Source organism: Labeo rohita, chromosome 18 (genome assembly GCF_022985175.1).
Source record: "Labeo rohita strain BAU-BD-2019 chromosome 18, IGBB_LRoh.1.0, whole genome shotgun sequence".
Taxonomy (NCBI): Eukaryota; Metazoa; Chordata; class Actinopteri; order Cypriniformes; family Cyprinidae; genus Labeo; species Labeo rohita.
In genome coordinates this window covers 2,949,115-2,965,124 of record NC_066886.1, presented here as the reverse complement: position 1 = coordinate 2,965,124, position 16,010 = coordinate 2,949,115, and the positions used below count along the sequence as shown (strand labels likewise).

General features: G+C 33.5%; 1 protein-coding gene across 4 annotated transcripts in view; it reads left to right on the top strand.

Annotated features, from left to right (window-relative positions):
• fam168a (family with sequence similarity 168 member A) overlaps positions 1-12,619 on the top strand; it is a 48,248-nt gene extending 35,629 nt beyond the window's left edge. For 3 of the 4 annotated variants that reach the window (XM_051135087.1, XM_051135089.1, XM_051135088.1), the window contains 5 exons: positions 3,551-3,676; positions 5,484-5,626; positions 6,951-7,125; positions 8,472-8,602; positions 8,705-12,619. In XM_051135087.1, coding sequence (XP_050991044.1) covers positions 3,551-3,676; positions 5,484-5,626; positions 6,951-7,125; positions 8,472-8,584 — 557 coding nt within the window. In that variant the 3' untranslated portion in view covers positions 8,585-8,602; positions 8,705-12,619. The remainder of the gene's footprint in view (positions 1-3,550; positions 3,677-5,483; positions 5,627-6,950; positions 7,126-8,471; positions 8,603-8,704) is intronic. The other variant, XM_051135090.1, reaches the window with a different exon arrangement.
• Positions 12,620-16,010: the final 3,391 nt, after the last annotated feature.

Below are 16,010 nucleotides of genomic sequence, written 5' to 3'. Positions count from 1 at the left end.
ATATTTTCATGGTATAGTCATTGGTAATCTAAGTTAGCACAATTTCACATTAGGTAAAAAGTTTTAATTTCTAAGTTTTATTTGTGACCCTGGACCACAAAACCAGTATAATAAGTAGAATTCATTAGCAGATCAGTAGCAAATTAAATTTATATTTAAAGAAGTAGAATTAAAATGAAAATTGCTGTTAGTGTATGTCTTTTCACTATGAATTATCCATACATGTTATCATATTTAAACTAAATGTATAAATGTATCTCTTTTACATTTTTATTATATATTTTATATGTGACCCTGGACCACAAAACCAGTCTTAAATGGCATGGATATATTTGTAGCAATAGCCAAAAATGCATTGTATGGGTCAAAATGATTGATTTTTCTTTTATACCAAAAATCATCAGGATATTAAGTAAAGGTCATGTTCCATGAAGATATTTTGTAAATTTCCTGTCGTAAATATATCAAAACTTAATTTTTGACTTGTAATATGCATTGCTAAGAATTTCATTTGGACAGCTTTAAAGGTGATTTTCTCAATATTTAGACTTTTTTGCTCCCTCAGATTTCAGATTTTGAAATAGTTGTATCTCAGCCAAATACTGTCCCATCCTAACACACCGCACATCAATGGAAAGCTTATTTAGTCAGTTTTCAGATGATGTATAAATCTCAATTTCAAAAATTGACCATTATGACTGGTTTTGTGGTCCAGAGTCACATTTTTGAAACTTTTTAGCAATTAATTGGTTTTCGGCCACATTTTCTGATATTAGTTATCAGTATCTGCAAAACCCACTCAGTCAAACTCTATAAAATGACATTTGAAGTTACATTTAAAAACATTAAGTTGATTTTATTTCTGTCCCTTTGTCTCTCTCCATTTCATGTACATTGTTATAGATTTCATATGACAAAATAAAAATAATAAAAATGTCAGCTGTGATGAAGCTTAGCTATTTTTATGTATCGATTCTAAAGGCTGTCGGTATTGGTTTGTACTGATTATTATTTCGAATTTTAGTTATCAGTGGACCTCTACACAATTCCATTTGAAATTACATTTAAAAACATTAATTTCCGTCCCTGTTCATTTTTTTGTCTCTCTGTACCAGTTGTATGTAACCCCGCTTTTTAACATTTTAAAAAATTTGAAAAAAAATTTAAAAAATGTTTTTTTTTTATGTTATCATGTTTTTATTGTGTTTGATTTTGTAAGTTAGCTGTATTTTTTTAGTTATTTTTACTTGATATTAAAATAACTGCAGTTTGATTGAGATTAGTTGGAATGCACAATTAAAATTTAAATTTGATTAAAAAAAATGATGATTTAAAAAAAAATGTTAAAAACTGAGTTATATGTTTTGTAAATTAACTCTCTCTCTCTCTCTCTCTCTCTCTCTCTCTATATATATATATATATATATATATATATATATATATATATATATATTAGGGATAAAGTTTAGGGGTTTCATTACATATTTTACTCTTAATAATTAAATAAATGCAATAATTTAAAAGTATCATATCTGTGTCTATATCGATATCAATAATACTGGCCTTAAAAGTTATAGTAGTGTCAAAGGTGATGAAGCCTAGCTTTTTTAAATTTATTTCAGTAAATACAAAAGGTTCTCATTGTTAACTTTTGTACTATTTTACATTTAGTGGAACATTTTTGCATATATTACTGATTTTGAAAAATACTATTTTAGTATTCAGTATGGGCAAAATCTGCTAGTGGTTGACCTCTGCGTAAATGTATGTATCTTTTAGACTATTCTTCCTACAGTATCATAATTTAATTGTTATCATACATACAAATCTTGACTATTATAATAGATATCTGAATTAAATATAAAGCCCTGATGCATGCATGCTGAAATGGCGTGGTGATGTCATGTGTGAGGCGTCTATGCGGCAGAGTCTCATGCCATTGTGATTCCAGCAGTCTCTCTCTCTCTTTTTCTCTTTGTCCCCTGTGCTCTCTTGTGTTTGGGAACATCCATGAGTTCACACCATCGCCCCCTTGTGGCTCTGACAGGATTGCTGTGCTGTATTGGAAAGGAAGACTTACTATTAAATACCATTTAATCATTTTGCCAGTGCGTTTATCTAACGTAACTTCCCGTAATCTTATTACAGAGACGATCCTCCTGGAGTAATCTGGGTTATATGGTTTTCTTAAGGCCAGTAGTTCATGATCTCCCTTTGAGGGATTTCAACTTTCAATGTGCCTGCTTAGATCTTTAACCTCTATGCCAACTCAGAAAGTGATATGGATTAGCATTATAGCATATTTCTAATACTATTTCTGCAGTATGTATAGCATGGACATCTTTGCATTAAAACCACAGATAACCTGTTAAATTTGCCAAAATGTGCAATATACGCTTGTAGCACACTAATATCTCACACGTATATCTTCCATTTCCACTGTGACGAATACACCATTATGAACCATGGTTTGTTTTAACATGTTGATTGAACTCCCAAAAGTAAGACATTTTACACAAAATTGGATTAAAGTGCAAAAGAGATTATATAAATAGACTCCACATGCTGAAGTAAAGATGCAACATACAGTATATACGTAGTTTTCCTATCCATTTCAATGTAATTCATAATTCTGATTATGGAATTTTAAGATTTTGAAATCTTTTTGCACTGTCAAATTTTAAAACACTTAGCATCTATGCCTATTTTTTTATTTATGTATATCAATCAAATGATTAATTACATTTTAATCGTATTTAAAATAAAAGTTTGAGTTTGCCTAATATATGTGTGTGTGCTGTGTGTAATTATTATGTATATATAAATACAAGCACATTCATGTATATATTTAAGGAATATTTACAAGTAGATATATTTATTATAATTTATATTAAATATAACTAAAAATATTTTGTACATAAATAACATTTCTCTCAAATGTCTACATTCATTTGTGTGTATTTATATATACATAATAATTACACACAGTACACAAACATATATTAGACATATATATTTATCTTTTTTGAATTTTTGTTTGTTTTTATAATGTTTATTTTTGAATACAACATAAATTTGAGATTTTACTTACTTTTTTATATAACAAAAAAATCTTTTTTGAACTTAAAAAAAAAAAAAAGTTTTCCTTTTTTGTGTCTTTCTTCATTGCCATTAGAGAAGAATATCATTGCCAAATAAAGCACATTTAGTATATTACTGTCTTACAACACCACATCCTAAATTGGGTAACCAGCTAGCTAGTTTGGTAGTTTTAGCTTCGTTAATCTGGGTACATTTCCATGCTAAATTCAGCAATTTCTTGCTTTAGGATCGTGGGTAGTGTAGGCATTTGGACTCAATATCTGTCTTTTTGTTGAATTGTACTTTTACTTCTGGAGCCCTGCTTTTGGGATTTTTGTAATACAGAGACACTTACGGACTGTGAGTGGAGGAGAGGACAGTCAGGGCGATTTTGGAGATAAAGATTTGGCCACACAGTCGTGACGCATGTGTGTAACCCTTCTTGTGTTGTTGTGTTTGTTTGGGACAGTGCTGCTGGTGAAGCAGGCCTGGCCCCAGACGGCATCTGCTCCGGGGCCCGCAGAAGGCTCCTATGACCTGGCCATGGACGCTGGCTCAGAGAGCAGGCAGTACCAGGCCTCATCTACAGCATTCAGTAAATATCATTACTATACTCTACTGTAACTGCTGTGTGTTCCCCTGTGACTCTATAACGCACAAACACACACCCTTTCCCCGCACTGCATATAAAGAACACTTGCTCTCATTGTTCTGTTTCCCCCCCGAGTGCACAAACACACACACTTTTTGGCCCTGCAGGATCTGATCACATAATGACTTTCGCGCATGCTGTGTAAACACACTTTACAAGAAGTTCTGTTCCAAAACCTAGTGAGCTGACCTGCTGCCTACTGCTTACATAGGCAACTAGCTTCCAAGGCAACATCCTAAGTCAAATTAAACTTTTTTAAATCACTTTTTATTTTTTTATATTTTTATTTTACCAAGGATGTGATTTTTCTGTATTCATATGAATTTACATATTTTCAGACCTGAAGTATGACCCATGTGAATTGTGTAAGTGCAAGAAAAAATAGCTGTTTATTCGTTTTTAAATAATAATAATAATTCAATAATGTGAAATAATAACTTATTTTATTGTACAATAGATTCATTGCAACATATTTCTTTTTTAATAATTGATTTGTGTACAAATTTAATGTATGCCTATGAATTAACATGCTTATTTTATATTTATTTTGGTTTTGACTTTGCTTTATAACAGCAAATGAAGCGCTCTGCAGACTCAATTCATAATTGTTTGCAATAAAATTTGGCCTTAGCATATAAAATAGATAGAATTTGAATAAGATTTCAATAGTTTTCATATAAATATAAATATATTTATAATTGCAATTTTTCTTGCTTTGTACGCCAGCTTGCATGATTTTTCACATTGCATTCTGGGATTGTCCTCATAAATGCTATACTAATTTGGTTGAAAGTGTGAATTACTGAGATACTAACTATGTTTTTATTAATATATATTTATTTATTTTTATATTTTCCATTTTAAGTTAACTTTTTAACAATTTTGTTCTGTGGTTTTGTTTGTTTTTGTTTTTTTCAGTTTCAGTTTTAGTTATTTTAAAAGATTAACTAAATGAGCATGAACTAGCTGAAATGAAAAAACCTTAAGTATATTATTGTTAAATGTTATAGTTAACGTTTCAGTAGCAAAAATGTTTTTTATGCTTTTAGTTTAATCTGAAATCCAACATATTTCTTTTGTGTCAGACTGTGTTTGTGATGTCTTAAAATGCTGTCTAGGTAGGCGGCTCACTAGGGCTTGTGACAGGTAATATTCACATTGCATAATGAAGACATTCTGTGTAAGATCTAAGGTTTCATTCTCACCACAGACAGCCAGCAGGACTTTTGGAGTTGAGATTGCAGCGTTAAATGAGCGTTGTGGGATTGAATTGGTTTAATGGCTAAGCTAGTCTAAAGAGAGTTGAATCCGGTTTGTTGCGTCAACGTTTGGTCAAACGTGTAGTAATGACTGACAGCGTGTCTTTGGTATGTAGGGAATTCGTTGGTGTGTTGTGTAACTAATAACGCCTCAAGCAATGTATTCTGCCCATTTGTGCAGCTGAAGTCACATTCATGTGCATATTTTACTACCTTGTTGTCAACAGTCCTCCAATAAAAGCTTAACAGATGGTGTGTGTAGAAAAAGAGAAAGTGTGTTCGATGTGTGATGTCTCTGTGTGTCTGCACTTCATATGTGGCACACTTTTGTAGATTTACAGCGCACTCCCTGCTCACAATTCTCTAGTGCGCTTTACTGTTGCTCACCAGAAGGGGGCGACATAGAAACACGTTATGTGTTATATTCGATTGTTGTGTGGCAGATGCATGCTTGCTCTTATGTTTCCTCTCTGTCTCGTTCTCTGTTTCAGGATATACTGCAGGAACGCCTTATAAAGTGCCCCCTACTCAGACCAATGGAGCCCCTCCGCCCTATTCCCCATCTCCTAACCCCTACCCGACGGCCATGTATCCCATTAGAAGTGCCTATCCCCAGCAGAACCTCTATGCTCAGGTAAGATCATGATCTAACGCGTAACAACATGGAATTACGCCACAATCCACGATTGGCATATTCTGCATTATTCATCAGGAGCTGATGACACCTTGGTCAAACCACAGCTATGCAAGCATTGCAAAGTCTTGCTAATAGTTAATCCATTTGTTAATGTTGCTGCAATAAAGATTACTGCAGTAACAGAAGATAATGATAGATCCAAATAAACATGATTTCAGTTCACAGTTAATAAAAAAGTTAGTTTTTTCCTCATAGAATATTGTTTTACCCCAATAAGATGGACTGCAAATGCTGTTGAAATACTTTTGATTGCAATAAATGTTTTATTTATTTATTACAGAGTTGTTTTAGGATTAATTATATTATGCATTGATATTTTGATTTGGCTTTTATTTTTGTATTTTCAAGTTTAATTTTAGTTTTATTTTGTAATTTTTTGCTTTTGTATTTTTTTTTAGATTTTTGTAGTTATATATATATATATATTTATTTTTTTTTTCTATATTCTATATATATTTTAATACTACAGCATGGACTTATTTATTTTTTAATTCTTAATATTCATTTAGTTTAAGATTTCATTTAAAATGTATATTTTATTTTATTTTATTTCAGCTTTATTTGAATTACCGAAAACGTTTTGTAACAATTTACTATGGTACTGCATCAAGACTGATGTAGTAATCTGGTTATAGTAAATGCTAAAGTAATGTGGTTTAGCATCTAAAACCATCACTGGAGTCATTTTGGTTGGCTATATTGTTATATTATTATATTATTTTTATTAATGTTCTTTAAGTAAAAAAATATTGGAATTTTGCGATGGGGAAAAAAAATTATATATATATCATTTTTTTGTAGTAGTACTAGTAATTTTTATTTTTTTTATTTCTATTTACCTTAAATTTTAGTTTTAGTACTACAACCTAAACTTATTTATTTCAGTTTATTTCTAATATTCATTTAGTTTAAGATTTCATCTTTTATTTACATTTTATTTTATTTCAGCTTTATTTGAATTATCGAAATCATTTTATAATGATTTACCATGGTCCTGCATCAACACTGATATAATGTAATCTGACTACAGTAAATACTAAAATAATGTGGTTTAGCATCTAAACCATCACTGGAATCATTTTGATTGGTTGATTATTTGTAATCAGCTTAGACCCTTTAATTGCCACACAGCCAGGACTATTGGGATTTGTTTCCATAACACCCACCATCACAACACAATGATTCACCCTTACAGATTTTGAATCTGCAGCTTTTCAGCTCCTGTCGTCATTGTTATAATTTGAGTTGATCTGCTTCTCAGGGTGCTTATTACACGCAGCCAGTGTACGCCGCCCAGCCTCATGTAATCCACCACACCACCGTGGTTCAGCCCAACAGCATCCCCTCCGCCATCTACCCCGCTCCTGTACCCGCGCCCCGCTCCAACGGCGTGGCCATGGGCATGGTGGCCGGAACAACGATGGCCATGTCTGCCGGTGAGACCCTCAGACATCAGAATATTGTTGAAGCCAAGAAGTCATATCAACAAAATAAAAACTAAATAAAAAAGTTTGTCAAGACCAACATTGAAGTTGGCTTGAGAAAGCCTGACCAGGAAGTTTTAAGTTTTAAAAGTTTGAAAAACTTTGAAAAGATTTTAAGTTTTAAAGGTTTGATGATTTTCAGTCTGAAATAGATTGAAGTTTAAAGTAGTTTTAAATCTTAAAGCTTAAATATTTCAAAGGCAATACATGTTTCTGTCATGATTAGCATGTTACTAGCAAGTTTATATAATGATTAGCATGTTACTAGCATGTTGTTAACTTGATTAGAATGTTGCTAGCATGTTTATATCATGATTAGCATGTTGATAGCATGTTGTTAGCATGATTGGCCAGTTACTAACATGTTGTTAGCATGATTCTAGCATGATTAACATGTTACTAACATGTTGTTAGCATGATTAGAAAGTTAATAGTATGTTGTTAGCATGTTTCTAGCATGATTAGCATGTTACTAGCATGTTTCTAACATGTTTAGCATTTTACCAGCATATTAGCATTATTAGCAAGTTACTAGCATGCTGTTAGCATGATTCTAGCATGATAAGCATGTTGTTAGCATGATTAGCAAGTTAGTTTGAATGAGTTTAAATGGATTACAAATAGTATAGAAGGTTGACTGAGTCTCAAGAGATTCTGGGAGTTTTGACAGAAATAATATTAACAAAATAAAAATGATATATACATTAATTTCAAAAATACAACTACTGTTATGTGCAGACTTTTGTACTTCAGCAGTATGTATATTAGGTATATATATATAATTTTTAAAATAAAAAAATGTTTTAGTTTATTAACTAGATTTATTTCTATGCATACTGTCGTCAAAACTCTTTTAGTTTTTTTTTTTTAAGTTTTTTATTAAATAGAAACATGTCTATGTTTAAATGTTATATCATATATTTTAATGTTCTTTAAATAAAAATGTATTAAATTATTTAGAAATATATATTAAATAATATAAATTTATATAATACATGTTTATTATTAATCAAATCACAAATAATAAAAAAACACTATAACTTTTTATTATGTATTTATTTAATAATTATTTTAGAAAAAAAATATTTTAATTTATTTTAGGATCTATCAATTTATATTTTTATACAATTAATATTATATATATCAAATTAAATTTTATAATTTAAAAAAAAGACTCTTAGTTCAGCAGTAAGGCAGCACAGTATTTGTCTTGTATTGGTTCCAGGACTCAGTGTGTTTTGTATGATGATGATACTTTATAGTGGACATTTTAATGACCTTTGAATCTCTCTGTACAGGAACCTTGCTGACCACCCCTCAGCACACTCCGATCGGAGCACACCCCGTCACCGTGCCAACGTACCGACCCCAAGGAACACCTGGGTACAGCTACGTGCCACCTCACTGGTAGAGCCCACCTGCCAATCATGTGAGTTCCCGCCCACACGACACATTCACCTTGGCTCCACCCACCCACCCGGTGCAGAGCAATCGCTGACTTCTTCTCGTTTTCTCTCTCTCTGCTTCGCAGATCTGGAGTCAAACATTGTATGCAACTACTCAAGTCTTACATCGGCGCTCTGTGCTCAACAGTGAGGCGCCACGTCTGTTTGCAAGAACAAAAAGAGAAAAAAGTGCAAGGGTCACTTTATGCATTCTTACGTGTTTTTGTAAAAGCTGCTTTTTTATCTTTTTATTTAATTTTGATTTTTTTTCTTCTCATTTTTTTGGGATGATGTTCTTGCATTAGGTTATTTTAATTCTTCATTGTTCCATAGTTATTCTTCAAGAACTCCAGAATGATTTCGACCAATCACGACCTGTCTTTGTGTTCAGTATAAACGCTGGTGTGTAGGAATGTACCGACGCAATATCAGCACCACTCGGATCATAATCATCCACTTATGCTGCCAAATTTTATAACCTTTAGATATTAGCACAGGGTTCGTTCGTTCCTTTTGTTTTATTTTATTTATTTACAGCAGACTTTCATTTCAGCCTTCCCGAAACGCTTGGGAATCGTTCTAGGAAATTTCATTTCATCCAACTCGATTCTCCCTCATTTCGTTCTGTCATCGATAACAAGGGTGTCTTCCAGCTTGTAGCTGTTCATGTAGATTTGTAAGGAATATATCATTAGTAGGGCAGTGCAAACGTGGTTTAACCTTCATTAGGATATACAGTAATCTTAGTTATTCACTAAATAGAGAACGTTTGAGTGAGCTGGTTACTTTATTAGCTTATGTGTCAGGATAGCGTAAGCTTCGAAACTATAACGTGTATATTCGATTTATATAAATGTGCGCGCATGGGTGCTCTCGCAGGGAACGCGGCGGCATGCGCTCACGGCGAATATCGAGGAGAAAATCTAGCGGCGGCACTTAGCTGGAGCCTCCGGGTGCGATGTCATCCCGCCGGCGTCGAAACACGTGCCAACTTTGAGGCCAGACGGGACGGACGCTACTCTGACGGAACGATTAGGACCGCATCCGACTCAAAGGGAATTCACCGCATCGTAGATAGCACTAAAAGCAAAAAAAATTAAACAAGTCAAATAACAAAAAAAATGGGACCGCGTTCCGGCATTCATTTCCGGTCAGCTCCGGGTCTAGAGTGGCTCTGACCCCTGGTCCTCTGTGAATCCTTGGGCCTTTAGGCCCGTAGTTGCACAGAATTTTAGGCGTAGAAACGGAGTTGTTCAATGCAATAATACGAACGGCCTGCTCGAATGGCTTTTAATTGTAATTTACAGCATTTTTAGAGAGAGATAAAGAGAGAATTTTGATTTCCTATCCCGAGGCCTCGCCTGTATCCATGAATAGTGTACTCAGAAGTGACATATCAAGTATTCTATAAAATGTTATCATACCGAAGCATTGCACATTGACAAATAGACGTAACTTAATAACCAATTATACGGTACACTCTCATATTTAATGATGTAATTAAGAAACTCAAGCATTTACTCTGCAAACCATTAGTCTTGGTAATGTCTCTGGAAGTAATATTATTGTCAGTACAGAACAGTATCACTCTTTTTGTTGTTTCGTTGGCTAAGCGACCACTATTTCGATATATAGGACACTCAAAGTGGGAAGAAGCGATTCTCTGATCTTATGTGGAAGTCATAACGTCTAGTAATGCATGTGTCATGCGGGTGAATGCAGTATAGTGTAATCGGATGGAAACTATGCCCTTGCAAAGCATGGTTGCATCATGTTGAATTGCAGCTTATGGATTGCTTTTAATAATACATTTACATTACAACACATTCCCTTTGGTATTTTTCGTTAAAGTAAAGGGAGAGAGTGAGGGCGTAGGGTGGCTATATATATATATATTTTTTTTTTTTTCGTTGCATAAATGAAGTGAAGCCTATTTTGCTGATGATTTATCAAAATTTCAAAGGAAAAGGAAAACAAGAATTAAAATACCTAAAGTAGGCTTCATTTTTTCTTTATGCAAAATATTTATTAAATATCTACTCTTTATTTTCAGGTGAAACACCTATGTTTTAGACAGGTTTTGTGAGATTCATCTGAAAATTAAATGTTATTTCATTGCAGTTTAATCATTTTCCTTTTGTAAGAGCAAACCTGTTCGGCAAAAGCAAGTAATAGACCTTTAGTATGTGTAATATGTGACCCTGGACCACAAAACCAGTCATAGGTAGCACAGGTATGTTTGTACAAATAGCCAACATCTTTTTCTATGTCATATATCATTAGGATATTAAGTAAAGATTTTGTGTAAATTTCCTACCATTAATGTATCAAAACTTAAATTTTGATTAGTAATATGCGTTCCTAAGTACTTCATTTGGACAACTTTAAAAGCGACTTTCCTCAATATTTAAATTTTTTTGCACCTTTAAATTTCAGATTTTCAAATAATGCCCTGTCCTAACAAACCATGCATCAATGGAAAGCTTATTTATTCGGCTTTGATCTCAATTTATAAAAATGTACCCTTATGACTGGTTTTGTGGTCCCAGGTTACTTATGTAACGATGGAATTTTATTCAGATGATGTCATCAATAAGTAATGCGAATTAGTCGAACCAGCTCACTGGCTGATTATTGGATGAAATCGCACAATTGCACGTTCACATATTCTGTCTTGCGCTCTCTGCCCTACTCTTTCCTTTTCTGCTCGTATACAGTATTATATCAAGCAGTGAACTATATTTTCTGTGTCTTTGCATAAGTTTGCATCACGAGACTTGATGGATGCAATTGATCACTGTAGTCGACATATAAGCAGACCGTCGTCAGACCTCTGAACTCTAGGACTAGAGTGACCTTTAACACTGCGAAACGAATAAAGGGTTTCGATTCCGAATGAGAGGACGTTACCATCCACTCTGACATGTAATTTAGGCGCTTTTTACGTAAGTGTTATTTAAAGTTTTAATTAATGATTGATGTTCATTTTTCTTAAATAGGAGATCTTTATAGTTGATCTGGAGTGGAGTGATACAGTCCATGTGGTTTGAGAGGCATTTCAGAGCACAAGTCTTCAAAGGGTTTCCTCTACATGCATTTCCCCAAGTCTTTCTCTTCTTCTTTTCGTCGACTAGACAAGGAGGACAGAGTTCAGTGATTCTGCAGCTGCCGTTAAAATAGTGGCTGAGCCTGTTGTGAAAACTAGATAAGAGCGAATGTGTTGAAGTTACGTGAATTTAAAGGGACAGATCATCCGAAAATGAAACGTCGTGCGAAGAAACATCTCGTTTTTTGTTCCGGATGATAACAGAAGTTTAGTTTTTGGATGAGTCGGTCCTTTAATCCTGAACAGACGTATCAGAAAGGCCAATATCAATATTTTTGGTGTATTTCTCCCATTTGAAAATAAACTGATCAGTTTTCCGTGTGAAATCAGGTGGTCTTTTCCGGGCGGTTTTTCCGCTCGGTCGTGGTGTGGCTTCGGAAGAGGCTTCGGTTTCCTGTTTTTTCTGTTTGGATCGTTTCGATGTTGATATTGCAAACCCATGCACTGTTCTGTTCTTTGGTTTCAGGGCATCGATCAAAGGATTGTTTACTAGTGCCCGTGATGCATGCAACGGGTTATTAGCTCTAGTGAAGTCAGTGTCACGTCACCAGTATGTAAAGGTATTTCTAACGTAATTGTGGCACTGGTTTCACGCTCTTGCTGAAAACCTGTGATATGTACCATAGGCTTTGACGCAAACAAACGAGGGGTTGCTATTTCGCGCTACTGTTTAGGAAAACGGCTATTTATGTTTGACCCGTATGGAGAATAAGACTTTGTTGTTTGCATTCTAAATGTAAAGCAAAAAGGGGAAAGTCTTCCAGAATTTATCTCCCTTCAGTGAGTGTTAAAGAGCCCTTGCCCCATAGGATGTATGACGCACTACTGCGCGGTTCTGGCATCGTCGAGATCTCATTCCTGCAGGGTTCTGGCAGGTCTGAGCGCGTTTTCGCCAGCGGTCCAGACCGTGCTGTTTTGACCATTTGAGCAAGGAGACCCACATCAGGCTTGTGAAATGAAGTGTAAAACTGTTTTTATTATTTTGGGGTTTTTTTTATTGTTTTGTTTTGTTTTTGAAGATCAGTTAGTGATCTCTGTGACATAATTAAGCCAAGTTTGTAATTGTATAATATTTACTGTAAGATGTAGAACATTCAATAACTATTAAAATCTTTCCAAAAAAAATCTGTTGTTGTTGTTTTTTTCTTGCCACAGAGGAATATTGTAATGCAGTTATATTTTCATTTTTTATTTTTTATTTTTCATTTACATCAACAAAAGCAGTACAACAAATATTACCATGAATTATGGATGATTTATTTATTTAGGGGTGAAATACCTACACATGTTCTGGACAAGTTTCATGGGATTCATTTGAAATTTACTGAAATTTCACTGCAGTATAATCATTTTCTTTTAGTAAGAGCTCATTTTTTTGGCAAAAGTGAGTTAAAAGACATTTAGTTTGTATAATATTTGTATAACAATGGAATTTTATTTACAAGATGACATCTTGTAATGCAAATTAGTCAAACCAAACCAGTTTTAAATTATGATTTAAAAAATAATAATTAAAAGGATTTTAAAAAAATAATAATAATTACCCCTAAATAACTGTTAAACCCTTCATATTGGGAGGAGGCTTTACTTTATTTACTTTAATAAATAAATACATAAATTGTACACAAGTGTTTTCAACCAGCTAACCAGTTTTAAATGACTTGTAAAATTATTTGGATGAAACCATTTGTATAAACAGCTGAGAATCTGCTGCCAACAAGGGTAATTTTAATCATTTTGCTTTACTTTACTGATATTTACAAAAAGGTGACACCAGACACTGTTTTAACAAATTTAGTTTAGCAAGTCTGGTTCAACAAACCCTGGAATGTGAATGAATCTCTTCAAGCTGTTCAAGTGTACGCAGGTCATTTTGTATTTGGAAACGAGTGGATATACTCGTTCCGGCACGCATGGAGTCGTGTTTCCTACATTCCCAGAGACTTTCAGTGGCAGCGGAAACCAGGAGCAGATGTAACATCTCCAGTTTTTTCATAGCTCAAATATACAAATTTCTTTTTTTGATAAGAAACATTTACATATGCCGAAAAGTAATAGTGTCATTAATTCTTTACATTGAGAAAGAAAAGATCATTGATAATAGTTTAGGAAAATGTTTTCCCAATGTATCTTAATTAAGATCAAACCTCAAATTAATAATATTGCTTTAAGACTTAGTGCTTAATCTTTATTGTTTTATTGTTTTGGGGGGAGTTTTATTACCTTTATTCAGTCGTAATTCTTATCTAATATAATGTGTTAAAATCTATATTATAGTTGATATGAAATAAGCTAGACCGCTAGTACATATTGAAGAGTCTTCAAACTACTTTAATGTTTCAGTGCAAATAAAAAAAAAACACAAATTTTTATGTAACTATAGTGTCACAGTTGATTGACTTAACAGCCAATAACAAATACAGTGTATTTGTTTAGTATCTACCAGCGACAGGGTTCACATCTGCCATTCTTGTTAACTTTTAACCGGCAGTTTATAGATGACAAGAGATGTAAGTTTAAATTTAAATGCAGTGGAATTTAAGACTATATTAGGAAATTATATGGTCCTGAAAATTTCTTGTGAAGAAGCATCAAAACAAAAAATTATTTTTGTTTACACAAACATGTTATAATGGCCCTCTTTCGACAGCTCTGTTTATTTTTCTTGGTAATTCTTTTCCAGTCAAGTGTGAGTGGACTACTATTATTGAATCTTTCCCAAAAACGCCATTAGAGGTCATTTCTGGGTAAATGTAGAAAGGAGGTAATGGTCACTTATGCAGCATTTCCTGTCATAATCATCCCAGTGCTCCCAGCTGTGTGCTCTCCGCAATCCAATTTACCTAATTAATTAGCATTAGTACATGTGTGCATAATCATGCAGCCATTCTGATGAGGTCTCTGTTGTCAGAGTCATCAGAATCAGACCCAACACCGGAAATCAGATAGAAATGGTTTCAACCATTTTCATACGCGTGCTTCCTTTTAAGTTCTCAGGTCACACAGATTGAGATTTTGGAGCCTGTTCAAGGGGTCCATATACCAGCTCTGCCATGGACGGAAATGTCTGTGAGATCTTAACAGGCGCTTAATTAGGTCTGATGTCATGAACCTGAACTTCTGCATCCCACTCAACATGGCTGCTGGAACATGAGCCGTTAATGCACATGCTCCGACAAGTTCCACATGGGCGACGTGATGCGTTTCCCAATCCCATTCATTTCCTTTCCTTAGTCAATGCTAAGACAAATGTGAAAAAAGGAAAAAGAAATTAAAAAGAGCCTCGATTTGGATTCACCAGTACAAAATAGAAGAATAAAACAGAGTCCTCAAATGTCACCATACATGCTTGAAAATTTAAGTTCTCGACTGGAATCTATAGTTTCATGAAGAACCATGGAAACAAAAGATTCTTCACACACTTAAGTTCCAAAATTTGGTTTTCACAGCAATGCCATATCACTGTAAAAAAAACAATTTGTTGAATCAACTTCAAACAATTTGTTACCTGGCTGCCTTAAAATTTCAAGTTCAGTCAACTCCAAAAAAGTCTATTCAACTTGAAATGTTAAGTTATACTAAGTGACAACTTAGATATTTGAGTTAATTCAACTTAAAATTTTAAGGCAGCTGGGTTACTTACCCAGGTTTTAAGTTTAACAAACACAAATATCTAAGTTGTTGCTTAGTGCAACTTAACATTTCAAGTTGACTAAACATTTGAGTTGACTGAACTTAAAATTTTAAGGCAGCAGGATAACAAATTATTTTAAGGTGACTCAACAAATTGTGCTTTTAGATTTTTTACAGTGTAGAAGAACCATTTTTGGGTTCCACAAAGAACTTTCAGTGATCAGTTTCTAAAAGAACTATTTTTTTATAGTGTAAAGAACATTCTATTAATCTAAAGAACTTTTTTCACTACAAAGTAACATTTGTGGAATAAAAGATTCCATCAATTTTAAAAGTTGTTCAACCTAAGTAAGTGTTTGTGCTGCCTTAAAATTTTAAGTTTAGTCAACATGAAATGTTAAGTTGTACTACATGAAACGTGAATATTTGAGCTGAGTAAATTTAAAATTTTAAGGCAGGATGAAAACTTTTTTTTTTATTGTTTTTTTTTTTTTTTTACAGTGTAGATGCCAATACAGATGTATTGTGTAGTTGAAAGGGGTTCTTTAGATCGTTAAAATGTTTTTAAAACTATAAAGAGTTATTAAGGTCACTGAAAAGTTCTTAAGGGAACCAAAAATGGTTCTTCTATGACTTTGCTGTGAAAACACCCT